The sequence below is a fragment of the Astatotilapia calliptera genome, chromosome 18 (genome assembly GCF_964374335.1).
Source record: "Astatotilapia calliptera chromosome 18, fAstCal68.1, whole genome shotgun sequence".
NCBI lineage: Eukaryota > Metazoa > Chordata > Actinopteri > Cichliformes > Cichlidae > Astatotilapia > Astatotilapia calliptera.
The window spans coordinates 428913-448007 of record NC_137439.1 but is presented as its reverse complement, the minus strand read 5'-3'; the positions used below and the strand labels follow the sequence as shown (position 1 = coordinate 448007).

The following is a 19095-nucleotide window of genomic DNA, read 5'->3' as shown; positions in this document are numbered from 1 at the left end:
TATGGTTATTGTTCATGTGTCCAACAGCAGAGGGGAAGAAACTGTTCTTATGGCGAGAGGTTCTGGTGCGAATGGACCGGAGCCTCCTGCCTGAGGGGAGCAGGTCAAACAGACTGTGTCCAGGGTGAGAAGGGTCAGCTGAGATCCGAGCTGCACGCCGCAGTGTCCTGGAGGTGTACAGGTCCTGCAGAGATGGGAGTCTGCAGCCAATCACCTTCTCAGCAGAGCGCACAACACGCTGCAGTCTCTGTTTGTCCCTGATAGTGGCTCCAGCGTACCACACGGTGATGGAGGAGGTGAGGATGGACTCGATGATTGCAGTGTAGAATTGCATCATCGTCCGTGTTGGCAGGTTGAATTTCTTCAGCTGCCTCAGGAAGTACATCCTCTGCTGGGCTTTCTTGATGACGGAGGTGATGGTGGGCTCCCACTTCAGGTCCTGGGTGATGGTGGTACCCAGGAAGCGGAATGAGTCCACAGAGGTGATGGGGGTGTCAGTCAGGATGATGGGGGGGAGTGGGGCTGTGTGCTTCCTGAAGTCCACAATAATCTCCACTGTCTTCTGGGCATTCAGCACCAGGTTGTTGTGGCTGCACCAGGACACCAGACGTTCAACCTCCCTCCTGTAGGCAGACTCATCCCCGTCAGAGATGAGCCCAATAACGGTGGTGTCATCTGCAAACTTGATTAGCTTGACAGACTGGTGGGTGGAGGTGCAGCAGTTGGTGTACAGGGAGAAGAGCAGAGGAGAAAGAACACAGCCCTGAGGGGAGCCGGTGCTGATGGTCCGGGAGTCCGAGACATTCTTCCCCAGCCTCACGTGCTGCTTCCTGTCCGTCAGGAAGTCAGTGATCCACCGGCAGATGGGATCAGGCACATTCATCTGGGAAAGCTTGCCTCGGAGATGGTCTGGAAGGATGGTGTTGAAGGCAGAGCTGAAGTCCACAAACAGGATCCTGGCGTAGGTTCCTGGGGAGTCCAGATGCTGCAGGATGAAGTGTAGGGCCATGTTGATGGCGTCATCTACAGACCTGTTGGCTCTGTATGCAAACTGCAGGGGGTCCAGGAGGGGGGCCGTGAGGGTCTTGAGATAGGAGAGAACTAGGCGCTCAAATGACTTCATGACCACAGATGTCAGAGCCACGGGTCTGTAGTCATTTAGTCCAGTGATCCTAGGTTTCTTGGGGACAGGGATTATGGTGGAGGACTTGAAGCAGGCAGGCACATGACATGCCTGCAGTGAGGAGTTGAAAATGCCAGAAAACACTGGGGCCAGCTCGTTTGCACAGTGTCTGAGGGTGGCAGGAGACACACCGTCTGGGCCGGGAGCTTTCCGAGCATTCAGACTCCTAAACTGCTTCCTCACATCTGCTTCATGAATATGAAGAGTTGTGGTGGGAGGAGGTGGTGTGAAATCCTCTTTTGTGTGGGGTGAGGGGGCGGGTGTTGCAGGTGAACAGTTTGAAGGTGGTGATGGCTCTATGGAGGGGGGAGAGGTGGGGGAATGAGTGTCCAAAGTGCCTCTATTGTTGGGGTCGTTGGAGGTGTGAAGGCTGCCTGATGGCTCGTCTAAACGGCAGTAGAAGTCGTTGAGGGTGTTGGCCAAGAGCAAGTCATCAGTGGAGTGGGGGGTTTTAGGCTTGTAGTTTGTGATATTCCTAAAAACCTTTCCACACAGAGGCCGAGTCATTCTCTGAGATCTGCTGCTGCATCTTCTCAGAGTGCTGATGTTTAGCAATGTCCACTTCTTTAGTGAACCTGTACTTGGCCTCTCTGTAGCAGTCCCTGTCTCCGCTTCTGAACGCCTTTCTCTTTTCCAGCCACAGCTTTTTGAGTTTAGGAGTAAACCAGGGTTTGTCATTGTTATAACTCACCCTGGTGCGTGATGGCACAATGCTGTCCTCACAGAAGTGGATATAGGAGGTGACAGTGTCCGTAAACTCGTCCAAGCTGTTAGAAGCAGCCTTCATTGTGTCCCAGTCTGTGGTCTCCAAACACGTGCGAAGCTCCTCCACAGCCTCGTTGCTCCACAGTTTTTTAGTCCTCACGACAGGTTTGGAGAGCTTCAGCCTCGGTCTGTACGCGGGGATTAGGTGGATCATGACGTGGTCAGAAAGTCCGAGTGAAGCGCGGGGCACCGCGCGATAGGCCCCGCTGATCGTGCTGTAACAGTGGTCTAATGTCCTCTCCTCTCTGGTCGGGCATTTAATATACTGCTTGTATTTTGGGAAGCTCATGGCTCAGATTGGCTTTGTTAAAGTCACCAAGAGCAATGATGAGAGAGTCTGAAACCCGTGTGATCAATGTGACAAATATGACCTTTGAATAAAGAAGGAAAACACATTTAATCTTTTTCCATGTTAATACATATTTGTAAATGAATTAAAATGTAATTATTCTGTGATTACAAAGTTAAAGTTGTCTGTTTAATCTGGTTCCATGTCGTGTTGCTGCCACCTAGTGGTGGACTTCAGAGTTGTGCTTGTGCTGCCAGCCTGAGGACTCGTGCCAGGAAAACAGGCTTGGACGATATGGACTGCAACTGCTTATGAACGTTTGGCAGAAAGGTGCACATGTTTGTGTGTTTTACTTTGTGTTACGTTTTATTTGGGTTGTAATTTTATTTTGCTGACAGAATATTTGTTTCCAGTTGTTATTTCACTGTAGTTTTTTGTGGTGTTTGCCGGTGAATGGAAGATTAAAATACAGATTAAATATGGGTTGGAGGATTATTCTAATCCAAACATCAAAAAGAATAACCTGCAGGAGCAGTTGCTAAAATCCAACCTAACTATGCCGACCTTTGCTGTGTAGAACAAACCTGCTGGAAACAAACAGCAGTCTGACTTTACTGATCATTGTGAGCAACACGGAGGTTCACAGAGGGAGGTTTGTGCTGGAGCAGCAGGTTCAGCTCGCCGTCTTCAACGCGCTCTGCTTCCTTGTTTGATGTCTGATCACAGCTCCTGACATGTGTAATGAGCAGCTTTGTTCGGACCTGTGCAGGTTTGTGTGCGTCAGCGTCACAAGCAGGTATCACGCTGGGGTTCAGACTGTTTCCAAACATCGCTGCCCAGACAGCGCACTCCCACCTCCCAGGTGTCGCCACTTCAGCACAGTAGAACGTGCTTGTGTGACAGGGCGACCGTGGCTCAGGGGGTTGGGAATCGCATCTGTAACCGGAAGGTCGCCGGTTCGATCCCTGGGCTCTCTGTCCTGGTCATTGTGTCCTTGGGCAAGACACTTTACCCTACTGGTGTTGGCCAGAGGGGCCGATGGCGCGATATGGCAGCCTCGCTTCTGTCAGTCTGCCCCAGGGCAGCTGTGGCTACAACCAGAGGTGGGACCAAGTCATTGTTTTGCAAGTCTCAAGTCTTTATCCTCAAGTCTCAAGTCAAGTCTCAAGTAATGTCAGGCAAGTCAGAGTCGAGTCTCAAGTCACTGGTGTAAAAGTCCGAGTCAAGTCACAAGTCTGAAACTTTGAATTTCAAGTCCTTTCGAGTCTTTAAAAAAAACAAACGAAAAAATAATGTTGCAGTTATGCTAAATGTAAATATTAGACCATGTAATTTTAAAATCTGTGTTTTTCTCAACACATGACAAAATAGTGAACTTAGAAAATATACACAAATTGTGAAATTGCACCTCTTTAAAATGCAGCTCAATTAAACCTAGCTCCAAGAATAATTTTCACCGACAGTTCTGAGATAAGCTGCATGTTATTCTTGGATGCGGTTGTAGGACCGGCTTTAAAATCGCATGACAAAAATATCATACACATTAAAAAAAACTGCATCACCAACGTAGCCTGGACAACATTTGCTAGTTAGATGAAGTCAGCTATCTCATCTTAGCAAATTTATATGCATATTTATAATTATACGGTTCTTGGAGTGAGTGCATACACTCATGAAGTTTAGTAACTTCAGGTCACTGCAACAAGCCCAGGTACAGTTTACCGACGGATGGGTGCAGGACCTTGAAATGCACCGTGTAGAACGAAAGACCATCGTACGTATCATAAGTTTACCAGTCTCACAAATCGTCTTCATAAATACACATTCATTAACCGTTTATTAATAGGACCTTTGAGCTCAACGGTAATTAATTAGTAGTGGAAATAATTTCTGGTAGCATCACAGAAATGTAGCAGTGACAATAATATTGTATGCTGTAATCGTACTGGGCAATTAGTGATACAAAAAACCTGTTTTATCCTGTGAATAAAAGTATATGTTTTTGTCAATGTACCATAATAACAGAAGCGAAACGCAATATTGTGTCAGGACAATTCACTATTTATGCACAATAAATAAAGGAGCATAGCGCGACAATTTCTGTTCAGCGCCAGACTTGCTTGTAACCTATATCACCAATTATGTTAAGAAAAATGACGTATTAACTACTAAAAAACACTGACCTTCGTGTAAATGCTTGGAGCAGACTAACCTGTGAGCTGGAGTGTTCTGGGACGTTATATTTGGTCTTTGAATGGCTGCAATCCAGGCCATCCGTCTTGTCTTTGTTACTTCGGAAACATGGCTCGAACAATTTCTCTTCAACGACGTAATCCGATAACAACCGATCTCTTTACCCGTCGGCTTCCCGTGGCTGTCATGCGACCGGCTATTGCAGTTAATAATACAACGGCTTCTTGACATTTTTGTGTTTCTTTTTATCGCTGTGTGACTGATTTTAATTGAAAGCCTGCGTGCGCTAGTACCGCTTGCCACGAGTTCCCAGAATCCTTTGCGGTTCTACCCGTGAATGACGTCACATTTTCAATCTCTATATAATATGCATGTTAAATTTTATATTTGGGGTAAAATATCAAGTCTTTTCAAGTAAACCGGTTCAAGTCCAATTCAAGTCCCAAGTCATTGGTGTAAAAGTCCAAGTCAAGTCACAAGTCTTAGAACATTTTTTCAAGTCAAGTCTAAAGTCATAAAATTAATGACTCGAGTCTGACTCGAGTCCAAGTCATGTGACTCGAGTCCACACCTCTGGCTACAACCGTAGCTGCCTCCACCAGTGTGTGAGAGTGACTGAATAGTGGCATTGTAAAGCGCTTTGGGTGCCTTGAAAAGCGCTATATAAATCCAATCCATTATTATTATTATTATTATTGTGTAAGCGAGGCAGTGCTCAGGTGGCGTCCGTTTGGGCGATCCTCTGCGATCATGTCTGAGCTGTGTGCTGGAATCAGGGAAACCCGAATCCTCTTCTTTGATCGGGGTAAAAAACCTGCACTGGTTACCCGAGCTGATCACGTAACCCTGTGTGTGTCCTTCTGTGCGAGTGGACTAATGCAGCCTGATCACTCGTGTTTGTTCAGACGACTTCCTGAGAATCTGGTTGTGGAGTTCTCTGGAACAGATTTTATGAGACTGTTTGGGATCGTTTCCAAATTCCAAAGAAGACGTCAAAGAACCAGTTTCATAACTGAACATGAGATATTTGTCTGTTTATGTAACACGTCTTACTGTGGGACGTCTAAATTTAGACGTCTCGTGTAAACAAAACAGTTTGTCTGTATTCCAGGTGTGGCACAACAACAGCCTGAGACATGGGGTGGGGCAGAAAAGGAAAGCTTGACAGCCACAGTCACAACAGGATACATCAGCTTGTCCCGATTCTGAGGGAACAGAGAGGGAACAGAGGGAACGTCGGCTAACGTGGGAACGTCGGCCCACTTTAAAGATGGACGTGGTTTCCTGCAACGCTCCTCAGCATCTACAGACTTCAGAGAAGACTGACAGAAACGAGCCGTTCACTTTTCTGTTTATTGATCTTTGAAACATCACATAAGTACACATTTGTTTGGACTTTCTGTGTCCTCCAATCAGACACTGTCTGGAAACAGGAAGCAGTGAATCACGCTGAAAGAGTCGGAGGGTTTGCTGCCATCAGGTGGCCACACTGAGGAACTACAGCTGCACATTCAAATCAAACTTTATACACAATTACACAAAAACATCACAGTCATCATAAAAGCATCTGTCAGAGCGTGCAACCACGGTCATCAGAGCGTCACAGCCAGAGCAACGACCCGCCTCCACAGTTACACACACAACAGGAAGTGTGTCGCACAGTCAGACATTTGTGTTTATAACATTTACAACATGCACAAAGTTTAAAAACACGTTCACGCTGCAGGCATGTGACTTTTGGAAGAAGGCGGAGCCAAACCAGCCCGGTCAGGTTCCAGTTAAAGTCTTTAACCAGTGAACAGCACCACCCTCAGGCAGGGAGGAGCACAGCGGGAACATCACTGATGCCTGGGTCAGAACTACAGCCAAACCTTTGACCCCGAGTGCAGCACATGCAGGATAAAGGAAAGAAATGTCACAACTCGAAGAGAAGCGAGAGAAAGCTCCCTCTACCATTACTCTGAAAACACATCCACTCTAGCCCACCCCACGAGTGGACGCTCTCCATGCCACTCAGCACAGACGCAATGAGGACTCAGTGAAGACTCTGAACCCGGCATACACGGGCTCAGTGAATTTGGTCTTGAAGGTGTGGAGGTGGGTCAGAGTGTCAGAGGAGACCTTGAGGAAGGACAGAGTGCCAGCGTGACAGTCCACGTACACTGCTGCCCTACTAGAGTCGGACAGGGAGGATGAGGAGTAGGAGCGCGAGGAGAGTGCCGTTTCTTTGCCGTCGTGCCAGACGGCGTATGTATCGGAGCAGTACAGACTCCACGACTGGTTGTTCCACCCGAACAGGGTCTCGTTGCTGTCTCCTTTCCTTCTGATCCCTCTGTAACTCACCGCTATGTAAACCTCGCCGGTCCACTCCACCTCCCAGTACCCGCGACCCACCAGCCCATCTCTGCACAGCAGCTGAGCCCGGTCGAATCTGTCGGGATGATCGGGATACCGCTGAGGCTCCGACAGATACTCCACTTTCTTGGTATGGTGGGACAGTTTGAGTTTCCTGTTCACCGTGTTCATGTCGATGGTGAGCTGACAGCAATCTGATGAGAGAACAAACACAATCCAGCTACAGTCAGTCATCCAGGCCTCGGCGGTCTCAGGAGCCAAACCAAGACCACCGGACTTCTCCGAGTTTGTCCAGACGTTTCATCCGAGAGGCTGCTTCAGTTCTAAAGCCAGAAGGTGGACTACACTGACCTGGACCACTGCTCCAAAAGGTCAAAGGCCACTCCCTGAGGATGCCAGTGTTCACATTTCATCACATCTGTGTCCACTTTGGACAGAGGGCGTGGCTTACGACACAGACTGTGCACGACCTACAGTCCAGCCTGAGGTCAGGTGATCTCAGTATGGCAGGGTCACATTGCTTCGCCTTAGCTCATGAGATGAGTCACCATTGAGGGACACTCCCACCGGCGTTTAAATACCGTTTGGTCCAAGAACTGAAGCAGCTCCTCGGATGAGGCGTCTTCAAGAAACTTAAAGAAGTCCCGTCTGTCCAAGCTCGGCAGAATGAGTGATGGGACCGTGCGCTGTTTGAATCACATTAAAAACACACTTACACTTCTTCAGCTCTGACCTCACCCATCGGACTCCAGCAGGCTCCGCCCTGAAAGCAGGAGGGGGTCAGCATGCACACTTGGACATCACATGGCTGTCATACTGTTATAGACAGGCGTGATGGAGCGGGGCTCTCTGTGCTAGCTAGACTGATTCTTGGGTTTCCTACAGTGACAGGCTGTTCCTTCAACATGCAGAGATCTACAGCCATGGAGGGGAATGTGAGGCTTAAAATAAAGAAGCAGAGAGGAGAGGCTTTCCGCTCTCCTCTTTCAGTCCTCCTCCTCCTACCTGAGAGCGTCCGGTCTCCCGCGTGGATCCTCAGGTCGTGTAGGCACCTGCACGTTTCCTGTAAGTACATCCGGGGTCAAAATGATAGGTTTACACTTTTCACAGCACCTCAGAAAAAAATTCAATTCAATTCAATTTTATTTATATAGCGCCAAATCACAACAAAAGTCGCCTCAAGGTGCTTCATAGATACAGAGAAAAACCCAACAATCATATGACCCCCTATGAGCAGCACTTTGGCGACAGAGGGAAGGAAAAACTCCCTTTTAACAGGAAGAAACCTCCGGCAGAACCAGGCTCAGGGAGGGGCGGGGCCATCTGCTGTGATTGGTTGGGGTGAGAGAAGAAACAAACACGAGAAGGAACTCTGTGTCTGTCCTCATGCAGCACATCACAGACTGAAATCAGTCCGAGCGCTGAAGCTGCATTTATATGAACACAGGTTTATAATCCAGGTGTCACAGTCTCACACACAACCTCGTGTTTCTGCACTCACCTGGAAGCAGGTAGAAGGGCTTCGTCAGGGTGTGTAATTGCACGCTCGGCATCAGCTGCTGCATGCCTGGCACACGGAAGCACTGCATGACCTGTGGGTCAGAAATACCACACTGTGACCACGCATCAGCTCCACGAACAGGAGGACCAGAACGTGTCTCTGAGCCAGCACCATGACATCGGAGGCCCAGGGAGGACGAGGGAGGACGAGGGAAGATGAGGGAGGGAGATCCAAGGAGGCCCAGGGAGGACAAGGGAGGACGAGGGAGGACGAGGGAGACCCAAGGAGGCCCAGGGAGGACGAGGGAGGACGAGGGAGGGCGAGGGAGACCCAAGGAGGCCCAGGGAGGACGAGGGAGGACGAGGGAGGACGAGGGAAGATGAGGGAGGGAGATCCAAGGAGGCCCAGGGAGGACAAGGGAGGACGAGGGAGGACGAGGGAGACCCAAGGAGGCCCAGGGAGGACGAGGGAGGACGAGGGAAGATGAGGGAGGGAGATCCAAGGAGGCCCAGGGAGGACAAGGGAGGACGAGGGAGAACGAGGGAGGACGAGGGAGGACGAGGGAGGGAGAACGAGGGAAGATGAGGGAGGACGAGGGAGGACGAGGGAAGATGAGGGAGGGAGATCCAAGGAGGCCCAGGGAGGACGAGGGAGGACGAGGGAGAACGAGGGAGGACGAGGGAGGGAGGATGAGGGAAGATGAGGGAGGGAGATCCAAGGAGGCCCAGGGAGGACAAGGGAGGACGAGGGAGGACGAGGGAGACCCAAGGAGGCCCAGGGAGGACGAGGGAGGACGAGGGAGGACGAGGGAAGATGAGGGAGGGAGATCCAAGGAGGCCCAGGGAGGACAAGGGAGGACGAGGGAGGACGAGGGAGACCCAAGGAGGCCCAGGGAGGACGAGGGAGGACGAGGGAAGATGAGGGAGGGAGATCCAAGGAGGCCCAGGGAGGACAAGGGAGGACGAGGGAGGACGAGGGAGACCCAAGGAGGCCCAGGGAGGACGAGGGAGGGCAAGGGAGACCCAAGGAGGCCCAGGGAGGACAAGGGAGGACGAGGGAGGACGAGGGAAGATGAGGGAGGGAGATCCAAGGAGGCCCAGGGAGGACAAGGGAGGACGAGGGAGACCCAAGGAGGCCCAGGGAGGACGAGGGAGGATGAGGGAGGGCGAGGGAGACCCAAGGAGGCCCAGGGAGGACGAGGGAGGGCGAGGGAGACCCAAGGAGGCCCAGGGAGGACGAGGGAGGACGAGGGAGGGCGAGGGAGACCCAAGGAGGCCCAGGGAAGACAAGGGAGGACGAGGGAGGCCCAGGGAGGACGAGGGAGGACGAGGGAGGGAGAATGAGGGAGGACGAGGGAAGATGCGGGAGGGAGATCCAAGGAGGCCCAGGGAGGACGAGGGAGACCCAAGGAGGCCCAGGGAGGACAAGGGAGGACGAGGGAGAACGAGGGAGGACAAGGGGAGACCCAAGGAGGCCCAGGGAGGACGAGGGAGGACGAGGGAGGGCGAGGGAGACCCAAGGAGGCCCAGGGAAGACAAGGGAGGACGAGGGAGGCCCAGGGAGGACAAGGGAGGACGAGGGAGGGAGATCCAAGGAGGCCCAGGGAGAACGAGGGAGGGAGGACGAGAGAGGCCCAGGGAGGACGAGGGAGGACGAGGGAGGACGAGGGAAGATGAGGGAGGGAGATCCAAGGAGGCCCAGGGAGGACAAGGGAGGACGAGGGAGGACGAGGGAGAACGAGGGAGGACGAGGGAGGGAGAACGAGGGAGGACGAGGGAAGATGAGGGAGGACGAGGGAGGACGAGGGAAGATGAGGGAGGGAGATCCAAGGAGGCCCAGGGAGGACGAGGGAGGACGAGGGAGAACGAGGGAGGACGAGGGAGGGAGAACGAGGGAGGACGAGGGAAGATGAGGGAGGGAGATCCAAGGAGGCCCAGGGAGGACAAGGGAGGACGAGGGAGGACGAGGGAGACCCAAGGAGGCCCAGGGAGGACGAGGGAGGACGAGGGAGGATGAGGGAAGATGAGGGAGGGAGATCCAAGGAGGCCCAGGGAGGACAAGGGAGGACGAGGGAGGACGAGGGAGACCCAAGGAGGCCCAGGGAGGACGAGGGAGGACGAGGGAAGATGAGGGAGGGAGATCCAAGGAGGCCCAGGGAGGACAAGGGAGGACGAGGGAGGACGAGGGAGACCCAAGGAGGCCCAGGGAGGACGAGGGAGGGCAAGGGAGACCCAAGGAGGCCCAGGGAGGACAAGGGAGGACGAGGGAGGACGAGGGAAGATGAGGGAGGGAGATCCAAGGAGGCCCAGGGAGGACAAGGGAGGACGAGGGAGACCCAAGGAGGCCCAGGGAGGACGAGGGAGGACGAGGGAGGGCGAGGGAGACCCAAGGAGGCCCAGGGAGGACGAGGGAGGGCGAGGGAGACCCAAGGAGGCCCAGGGAGGACGAGGGAGGGCGAGGGAGACCCAAGGAGGCCCAGGGAAGACAAGGGAGGACGAGGGAGGCCCAGGGAGGACGAGGGAGGACGAGGGAGGGAGAATGAGGGAGGACGAGGGAAGATGAGGGAGGGAGATCCAAGGAGGCCCAGGGAGGACGAGGGAGACCCAAGGAGGCCCAGGGAGGACAAGGGAGGACGAGGGAGAACGAGGGAGGACAAGGGGAGACCCAAGGAGGCCCAGGGAGGACGAGGGAGGACGAGGGAGGGCGAGGGAGGGCGAGGGAGACCCAAGGAGGCCCAGGGAAGACAAGGGAGGACGAGGGAGGCCCAGGGAGGACAAGGGAGGACGAGGGAGGGAGATCCAAGGAGGCCCAGGGAGAACGAGGGAGAACGAGGGAGGGAGGACGAGAGAGGCCCAGGGAGGACGAGGGAGGACGAGGGAGGGAGAACGAGGGAGACCCAAGGAGGCCCAGGGAGGACGAGGGAGGACGAGGGAGACCCAAGGAGGCCCAGGGAGGACGAGGGAGGGAGAACGAGGGAGGACGAGGGAGACCCAAGGAGGCCGAGGGAGACCCAAGGAGGCCCAGGGAGGATGAGGGAGGACAAGGGAGGACGAGGGAGGGAGGCTCAGGGAGGGAGACTGAGGGAGGCGTCACACTTCAGTTTGAAAACGCGTATTTGTAGGAGCTTCAATGCTCCAGGTTCTGTAACAGGATGGGCTCTTTGGCTCTTTTTCCCCGACACGTTTCCTCCATTTATGGAGTAAAAGGCCAAATGGGCGGGGCTTTGAGCACCACCTGTGGTCACCTGTCTGGTTCTCAGACCTTCGTCGTGTTTTCAAAGAGTTCAGAATATTCTTAAACGTACTTTTTTGAAGAGTTCATCGATGGGATCCTGGACGCACCGACTGCTGAACACCTCAGCGATACTTTGGATGAAGAAGGAGCCGTACGCCGGGTGTTTGTATGCAGCTATGTCTGCAAACACAAACAGGTGTGAACAGCTGTGTGTGACAGTGATCAGTACTGGATGCTGCAGGACTCACGAGGCGCGCTGCAATGAAGAGTGATGAAATCCTTTTCCGTGTGCAGCCGAGCAGCTACATTTACTGATCGAGCTCTCATGTTATCTGTGGGCACAGGCGGTCTTCCAGGTACGAGCACTGAAACAGACAACGCTTAGTGAAACGCCATGTTCACAGCAGCCGCCAGCAGCGCGCGAGCGGAGACTCACCTCCTCTGGACGCCTGAATGATGACGATCTTCGGTTTGTCCTTCAGCGCGGGACAGTTTCTAGAGTTTAAGCGCTCATAAATTCGGTCAATTTCCATCCTGTGATTGCCCGTTCCACAGATAGTTCCCATGCCTCCGTGGGACATGACAACAACAAACACGCTGTCTGTGAGGGGCAGTGTCGGACGTCTGCTAAACCTTTTCAGAGCTTCGTCCATTTTCTGTAAGAGCAAAAAGTCAGACGTCAGTCGTTGGGTCGCTGTGGAAAAGCAGTGCAAGCCTCAGTGAAGGAAAGTTACCTGTGCAGGTAGGTTCCGATGTCTATCCACCTCGTATCCCAGAGTGTGGAGCAGGTTGACCACGGCCTGCTCATCTTTGTCAGCCCCGTGTCTGGTTAATGCCGGATTGTAAAAATGCATGTTGTTGATCAGCAGGGCGACACGCTTTGTCCGTCGGGGCACATTTGTAGCCTGGATGTTTCTGGTCATGTTGTCGGTGCTCATCGCCATCGCTGCCCTGCGAGAAGATCAGAGGACAGAATCGGCTCAGTGGATCCGTCATGAACAGCTGCTGAATGAGCAGCACTGCTCAACACGCTGCTCAACACGCTGCTCAACACGCTGCTCAACACGCTGCTCAACGCTGTCATCCATCACAGACGCCACAGTGATGCAGTGCACAACATTACCACATTATAAATAATATTATTGTTACTGTGTAAAGGAGGCAGAAGTAAAAACGTCCACATGTACACACGATCAGCACCGAGCTACAGGCTTTGTTCACTGCTCGCTTTCTTTGCTTGCATCAAACTTTGGGTATTTTTTCTCTATGAAATAAACATGTTAGTGTAATGACAGCTGTAGTGTTGTAGGTTCAGCCTTGTTAGTCCTGTCTGTAAATGAAAGTTCTGCCACAGAGATGATCTCAGGTGAAAGTAGCTCCGCCTCCCGGGTCTGAACGGCAGGTTCATTCAGCCTGATGCGCTTTCAGCCTGCACGTGTGCGATTACACTGTAGAGTAATCACTTAAATCCTCATTCAGAGTGTGTTACTATAAAATGTGATTCACTGTGAGAGTAGTATGACATATAAACTACAATATACAGCATCATTTTTAACTTAAGGAGTAAGTTGCAGCCACAGTAAAATTTAATTCCTTGAACTGAATGGAACCTCATATATTAATAAATGTATTTGTTTATTCAAACAATGTGAAACATTATTACAGCCCACTTTGTATCAAACAGCCAGTCTCACTCTTACCAAAAAGAATATTCAAGTATACTTTAAAAACTAGAAAACAAGCAAGTATACCTTTAGTTTACTTTGTATGTATTTTCTTCCTTTTTTAGACCAAATTACATTTAAGCATCAGCATCTTTTACCTTTTGAACAGAGTAAGTGGGGCAAATCATTAATTTAAAAAATGAAATTTTGCAAACCGTGAGTGAAAAGGGTCAATAGTTAATAAACCTCAACTCTCAAAACACTTTCTCACCTGTTCACTATATGATTCTGGTGCTTGAACTATGGGAGCAGTTCTTTATAAATGAAGCCTTCTGATAGTTAGAACTGATATCTGATATCTGGGGAATGAAGAGATTTGTTAAAAATATGTTTCAATTGCATTTTAATTACTGTTTTTCAATCAGAAGTAACTCCAGTGTAAACTAAAAAGTAAATTAATAGTATACTTGTAAGGTTAGTATTGTGATAGTCGAGTATATTTTAATTATACTCTTGTAGACATTATGCTAGTACATTTATGGTGAGCAAAAAGTACATCTCAAAGTTAATTTCAAGAATACTGTTGTGTACTAAAACGGGGGCCAATAAAGTCCCCAGAAGCATTATTAGTATATGTACTAGGTTGGGAAATATAATTGAAGTATGCTTGTTTTTGTATGGCCAGCAACAAAAACTAATGGCTACATTTAGAGTAATGTTTAAACATGACTTCATTTAGCAGGATGTTGCTTTTTTTCTCTTCTTATTCTTTCTTATACTGGACCTTCATTTGTTTTGTATAAGGTGGTACTTTTTAAGACACCTCTGCCTAACTACAGTGAACTGATTTAATAATATGCTCTGGTCGTCATTTTACACAAGGTGTCACATCCATGAAACCTACACCACTAACCAGCATCAGTCCTACAACTTCACTCTCAAAATTAATAAATTCTGGGACAAGCAGAAACTGTATTTTTAGCGGTGCATTTTGCTGCAGGCCAGACTGCTATTAAATGCTCTCCTAAAGAAATAATTCCTTTGTAGCACCACTTCGTCTTGGTTCAGGAGAGATGTCCTGATATACGTGATAATGTAACACGGGTGTTTATGTTTGTTCGTGTTTAGCGCGTTGGGTTGTGTTTTTAAAGCTTTGTAATGCGACAGGCGCGATAGCCGACACCACACCTTCACCTGACGTACAACGTGACGTATGACGCACACGTCGGGTATTCACTTTCAAAACAACAATGGGGATAGAAAATCGAGGTGGTTAATGCTCCTTTCGCTGGTTGCCAACCACCATTAAATAACAAGAAGAAGAAAATATTGATCTGCTTCTCTTAGTTTTGCACGTTTAAGCTGCAATTCAGACTCAAACAAAGGTGCAAAGCAGGAGAACGACATGGCCATCAACTATTCTGTGCCACAGATACAGTTCGCTGCAGCACAGAGTGATGATGAGACCGTTAACATGTGCAACTTAGAAGTAGTCAGAGGTAACTGGATGTTCAATCGGGTTAAATGCAAGGTTGATCGGATTATATCTGAAGATCATATGCTATTCGTGGTAACTCTGCTAGACTCCAAATTGCTGCTCGTCCATGCGGGAGTATCTCAAAATTAAATGAAACCACTTAACACTTTTTCCCTAAAACGGACTGACATGGGACACATTAAAGTTGGATCGGAACCAGCTAATCAGTCTGAAGGTAAGTGTTTTTTTCACTTATTCGAGAGAAGTCCGAAATGCGCTCTTAGTACTGTTTGTTTTGACTTTTAAGCTACCAGGATATTTTCATTTAAAGACAAAATGTCAATATCTCTGAATGTGGAGACTCAAAAGACTAGTTAGGTAATAGTTGCCGATGGATTTATGAGACTTGATAGAAACTTGGACGTTTGCAACAGGTGAATCGGTGAACTACCGAGGTTGCGCCCAAATGCTTAAAGCTGTTAGCTGGTCAGTGTTTTCAGGTGTGCTTGTACTACCTGTACGGAGCGGAGTGCTGACTAAGTCATGTTAAACCCATTAAAGCGTCGAGCTCAAATCATTTTTGTGCACTGCTCTCTTGTTGGCACACATTTTCTCTTTATTGAAGCCTTTTGTGAATAATTTTGATCATGTAAAAACTGGGAATTGGTCCCTATTGACAATACTCTTATTTTTTGCATATGTCATTTAGGAAAGGTAATTGGTCACTGAACTTTCTGCAACTGTGTGTATTTCTAAATTTTGTGGCTTCAGTGCACGCAAATTTATATTGTTCAGTTTGCATGTTAAAAGCCACAAACATTAGCTCACTATAGGCTTTCCTGTGGAACTGAGAACTGCCCTGCCACTTTCAGGACATTTTCTGCCTTCATTCACATGCCTAGGAACAAGAAGGGAGACCACTGAGGAGGAGTTTTATAAGTTCACTGGTGACCTCGGCTGTCAAGTTCGTGGATGTGGGTATGCTGCATAAAACACGGTGAGTTACTGGTTAATATATTGCAGTTTATTGCCTTGCAGCGGGCTTACAGTGACATGCCGTGAATAAACGGTAGTATACCAATTTATTAATCACAGTATGACGTTACTTTGTTGACGTAATTTACAACATAACGTCACTGTCGCCAGTGAGATACCGTAAAAAAGGCTACGGTGCGTTACCATAGTGCTACCACACCAGCAAACACGGTGTCATCCTGCAGAACGGTGAGCTACCGTAACACAGCGACGCCAGTATGTTACCGTGAAGTGGCGATGAAAAGTCAGTGCTGCACACTCACACGCATGCGCTCTGTTTCATCGCAGGGTCAAACGCACACATGTGATCACGTGATCATGGCGCTGCATCCTTCAGAGGCATTTCCACATGTTACCCGAGCGATGTCCCCATGAACTAGGGTGACCAACCGTCCTCTTTTTTGCACTCGCTGACTATATGACACTTTTTATTTCGCCATTCATTAACCGCACAGAGAAGGAATGTTTCAATATGTTAAAGTTTTCTTTAAGCCAGCAGTATTATTAAAGTTCTTCAGGACTGGGCCAAGTGTTTTCTTTATTGGAAATCAATGGTCACCCTACCATAACCAGCTCCACGGCGCCGTCGCGGTACAGCAAGATGGCGCCACGAGACGACTCGCTTACGTTTCAGCTGCCGACGTGTTTGAAGCCAGCAGCACACACATGTGACCTGACATCTGCTTCTCACCTTGATATATGATCTTTACTGGAGAGGCCAAAGGAGCCCTCTCAGGCTGGGTGGGAGAAAACACGCCGGGGGTGGGCACCGCTGCCCGCCGCCTCCCAGCAGACACGCCAGTGGTATGAGTTCAAAACTCTACATGTTATCGAGCTATTGCATTCACAGGTTCCTTTTAGCTGACACACCCGTGCTGTTCTCGAAGCTGTCGTTCTCGACTGCGCCCGGCCTGTCCGCCCGCGGGGCACAGCGGTACCCCATCAGGTGTTGACGGCTGCTAACGGCGGCTGGAAGCTTTGTGACTCTGACGCTGGAACTTTTTTGCTGGTTGGACTTTTGTTGGGTCACAGAAATAGTGGAAGAAGATGAAAGTTTCCAGAAATGAAGGTAAATGTTAGGAAAGAAACGACTGCAGTTTAAAGCTGAGAAAATACCAAATCTATCAAATCACGTCGCCTCGAGTCTTCAAGGAACCTTTCCAGGATTAACATTTGATAGGACGCTCCTGAAGCGTCGCTCAGCAGTCAGAGTCCGAGCTGAGGATCACTCAGAAACCTCGGACACGGCTGGAAGCTGTCAACGACACAAAGCAACACAAAGCAGAAGGGAGACTTACAGCAGGGAGTCCCGTCCTCCTCCGATGAACGCTTCAGTCTGCCGAGAGCTGCAAACAGCTCCTGCGTGGCGCCGTCGGCTTTTATATCCCCGCAGATTCTCCGTGCCAGGTTTTGTTCCAGATGACTTCCTTGGAAACTCGTTATTCAGTTCTCTGGAAGAGCTTTTGAAAGATTGTTTGGGACATTTCCAAATTCTCAAGAAAGCGGTCCAAGAGCCAGTTTCATATTTGAATATCTGATATTTCCCTGTTTTTCAGTGCAGGTCACTTTTCTGTGTGTGGTGTCCAATCACAGCTGAGGCTGCTCAGTGCTGGCTCACCTGGAACACAGGTACACTGTTGCAGCTGCATCTACACTTGATCATGCATCACGCAGTGCTGCTGCCTGAGGCCCTTTGATTGTGTGATAGAAACAGTTTACCTGTATTCCAGGTGTGCCACAACTAGCAGCCTGAGGCTCCGGGTGGGACAGAAAGTGAACGTTTCACAGCAACAGCCCGAGGCTGCGGACTCGCACCGACAACCTATTTCTGTCCTGTCTTTGCCTTCGTGTTGTCGGTGAGAGGCCGCATACAGCCCCACCTCTGCCCATGTGAACAAGCCTCGTCTGTAACTGTCGGCACGATGGCGCTTTGTGAAAAAGAGAAACTGTGAGCAGGGAGCTGTGCAGGAGCATGCCCACGCTGGCGTCGACCACAGAAACGCCCACACCGAGCAGCGCCTGAAACAGCGAGGCCTCGGGTGCAGCAGCCTGTGCATGAACATCAACAATCACACACAGGCCTTAAATCACTTCACAGTCCGTCCCACAAGATCATAAAACACTTGATTTATAACACATCAAACAGGCTTTATCAGCTGCAGACAACATCCCATAACACAGCCCAGGATCACAGCAGGGTGGAACAGACACAAGCAGCAGGCAGACATGATGCATGTAGAGCTGGAAGTCTCTTCTTGCTTAGCAGAAACGGTTACGTATGTACGATTATGGAACGATGTGAAATGCATTGCTGACTGCACGTGCAGTACAACCTTTACTGTAGCTGATACGTATGATAGATCATTACTCGAACATCAAGTTAGAAACTTAAAATGAAAAAGAATGAATTGCATGAATGAAACGTTGCTGTGAGCGAGTGGTCCCAGCCTTCATTCAGGTATGAAGCAGTCCAAACAGAAGTGTTCAAACCCTGTGGATGCTCTCCACTCGTCCCAGGTGTGCCCACTTGCTTTTGCACAGCCCTCTGTCTCTGTGTTTGCTGTGATTCGTCACAGTAACTGTCCCGGGTTTGTTTGTGTGAGCAGTCTGTCGCTGCTGTTTCTTTGTCACAGATTTGTTTATACTTTGTTCTTTCTTTCAGTCTTCATGAGGGTCAGGTGTGAGGAGAGGCCTCATTTCAAAGTGCTGCTGATGTCAGACGTGACATCAAGAGGAGGGGTTTCTTCTACCACAGACATCCTTCCTTTTGTTTGTTTCAAGGTCTCTTTTTTCATAAATAGAGCCGTTTGTGTAAATGTGTGAGGAGGTTTTTGCCATTTTCAGTCATCTGTGTAGAGGTTTAGGTCCCTCAGCTTGCCGGACTAATTGAAGTGAGATTAATTGGCCCTGTGTACAGTCAGTCTCTGCCAGAGTCAGGTGAGAGAGCAGAGGTGAGCTGTGTCACCAAATCCTTTTGAGTTGTGTTACCTTGGGTGGAAGTTTTGTTGAGTTTCACGTATGATAGGGTCCACTGTAAACCTGAAATGTCTGCTTCCCTACCGCCCTCCTGGACGCTGAGTCTGACCACTTCACACCCACACAGACGGTCGGCAGCCAGCGTAGCGGCTGATGACAGGAGTTACTGAGCTCCTCTGTTTGAGCGAGTCAGCGGTGTGACTGCAGAGTTTTGGACGCTCTGCAGACGAGCCGGCCGCCTGCTGTAGACATCGAACACAGACCAGAAGACAAAGGCACGCACTGATGATGCTCTTCATCTGAAACCCACAAACACACTCGCAGATAAGCTCTCATCCACGTCACAGCACCTCACCCACTGAGATAAATCCACAGTTTTGTCTCTGACGTTAAACACCACCACAGTCCGGTCACATTACATGT

General features: G+C 49.9%; 1 protein-coding gene across 2 annotated transcripts; it reads right to left on the bottom strand.

Moving 5' to 3' along the window:
• Positions 1 to 5764: 5764 nt before the first annotated feature.
• Positions 5765 to 17586, bottom strand: LOC113010513 (caspase-1-like). Of its 2 annotated transcripts, XM_026149606.2 has the most exons (10): positions 16995 to 17043; positions 13456 to 13543; positions 12255 to 12471; positions 11957 to 12176; positions 11769 to 11885; positions 11591 to 11700; positions 8287 to 8377; positions 7791 to 7848; positions 7502 to 7548; positions 5765 to 6979 (listed from the first exon to the last, which is right to left on the bottom strand). In XM_026149606.2, exons 3-10 carry the CDS (start codon positions 12462 to 12464, stop codon positions 6444 to 6446), a joined length of 1389 nt encoding a protein of 462 aa, XP_026005391.1. In that variant the 5' UTR covers positions 12465 to 12471; positions 13456 to 13543; positions 16995 to 17043; the 3' UTR covers positions 5765 to 6443. The 2 variants fall into 2 exon arrangements, with proteins under 2 accessions (XP_026005391.1, XP_026005390.1); XM_026149605.2 differs by lacking the exon at positions 13456 to 13543 and having other exon boundaries at positions 16995 to 17586.
• Between the last annotated feature and the right edge of the window lie 1509 nt (positions 17587 to 19095).

Excerpts from the sequence above, each read along its gene's own strand:
- LOC113010513 (XM_026149605.2), bottom strand. The coding sequence starts at position 12,464 with ATGGCGATGAGCACCGACAACATGACCAGAAACATCCAGGCTACAAAT. Across the intron at positions 11,886-11,956 it reads CATTCAGGCGTCCAGAGGAG|TGCTCGTACCTGGAAGACCG; the intron begins GTGAGTCTCCGC and ends TGTCTGTTTCAG. Across the intron at positions 8,378-11,590 it reads TCGATGAACTCTTCAAAAAA|GTCATGCAGTGCTTCCGTGT; the intron begins GTACGTTTAAGA and ends TCTGACCCACAG.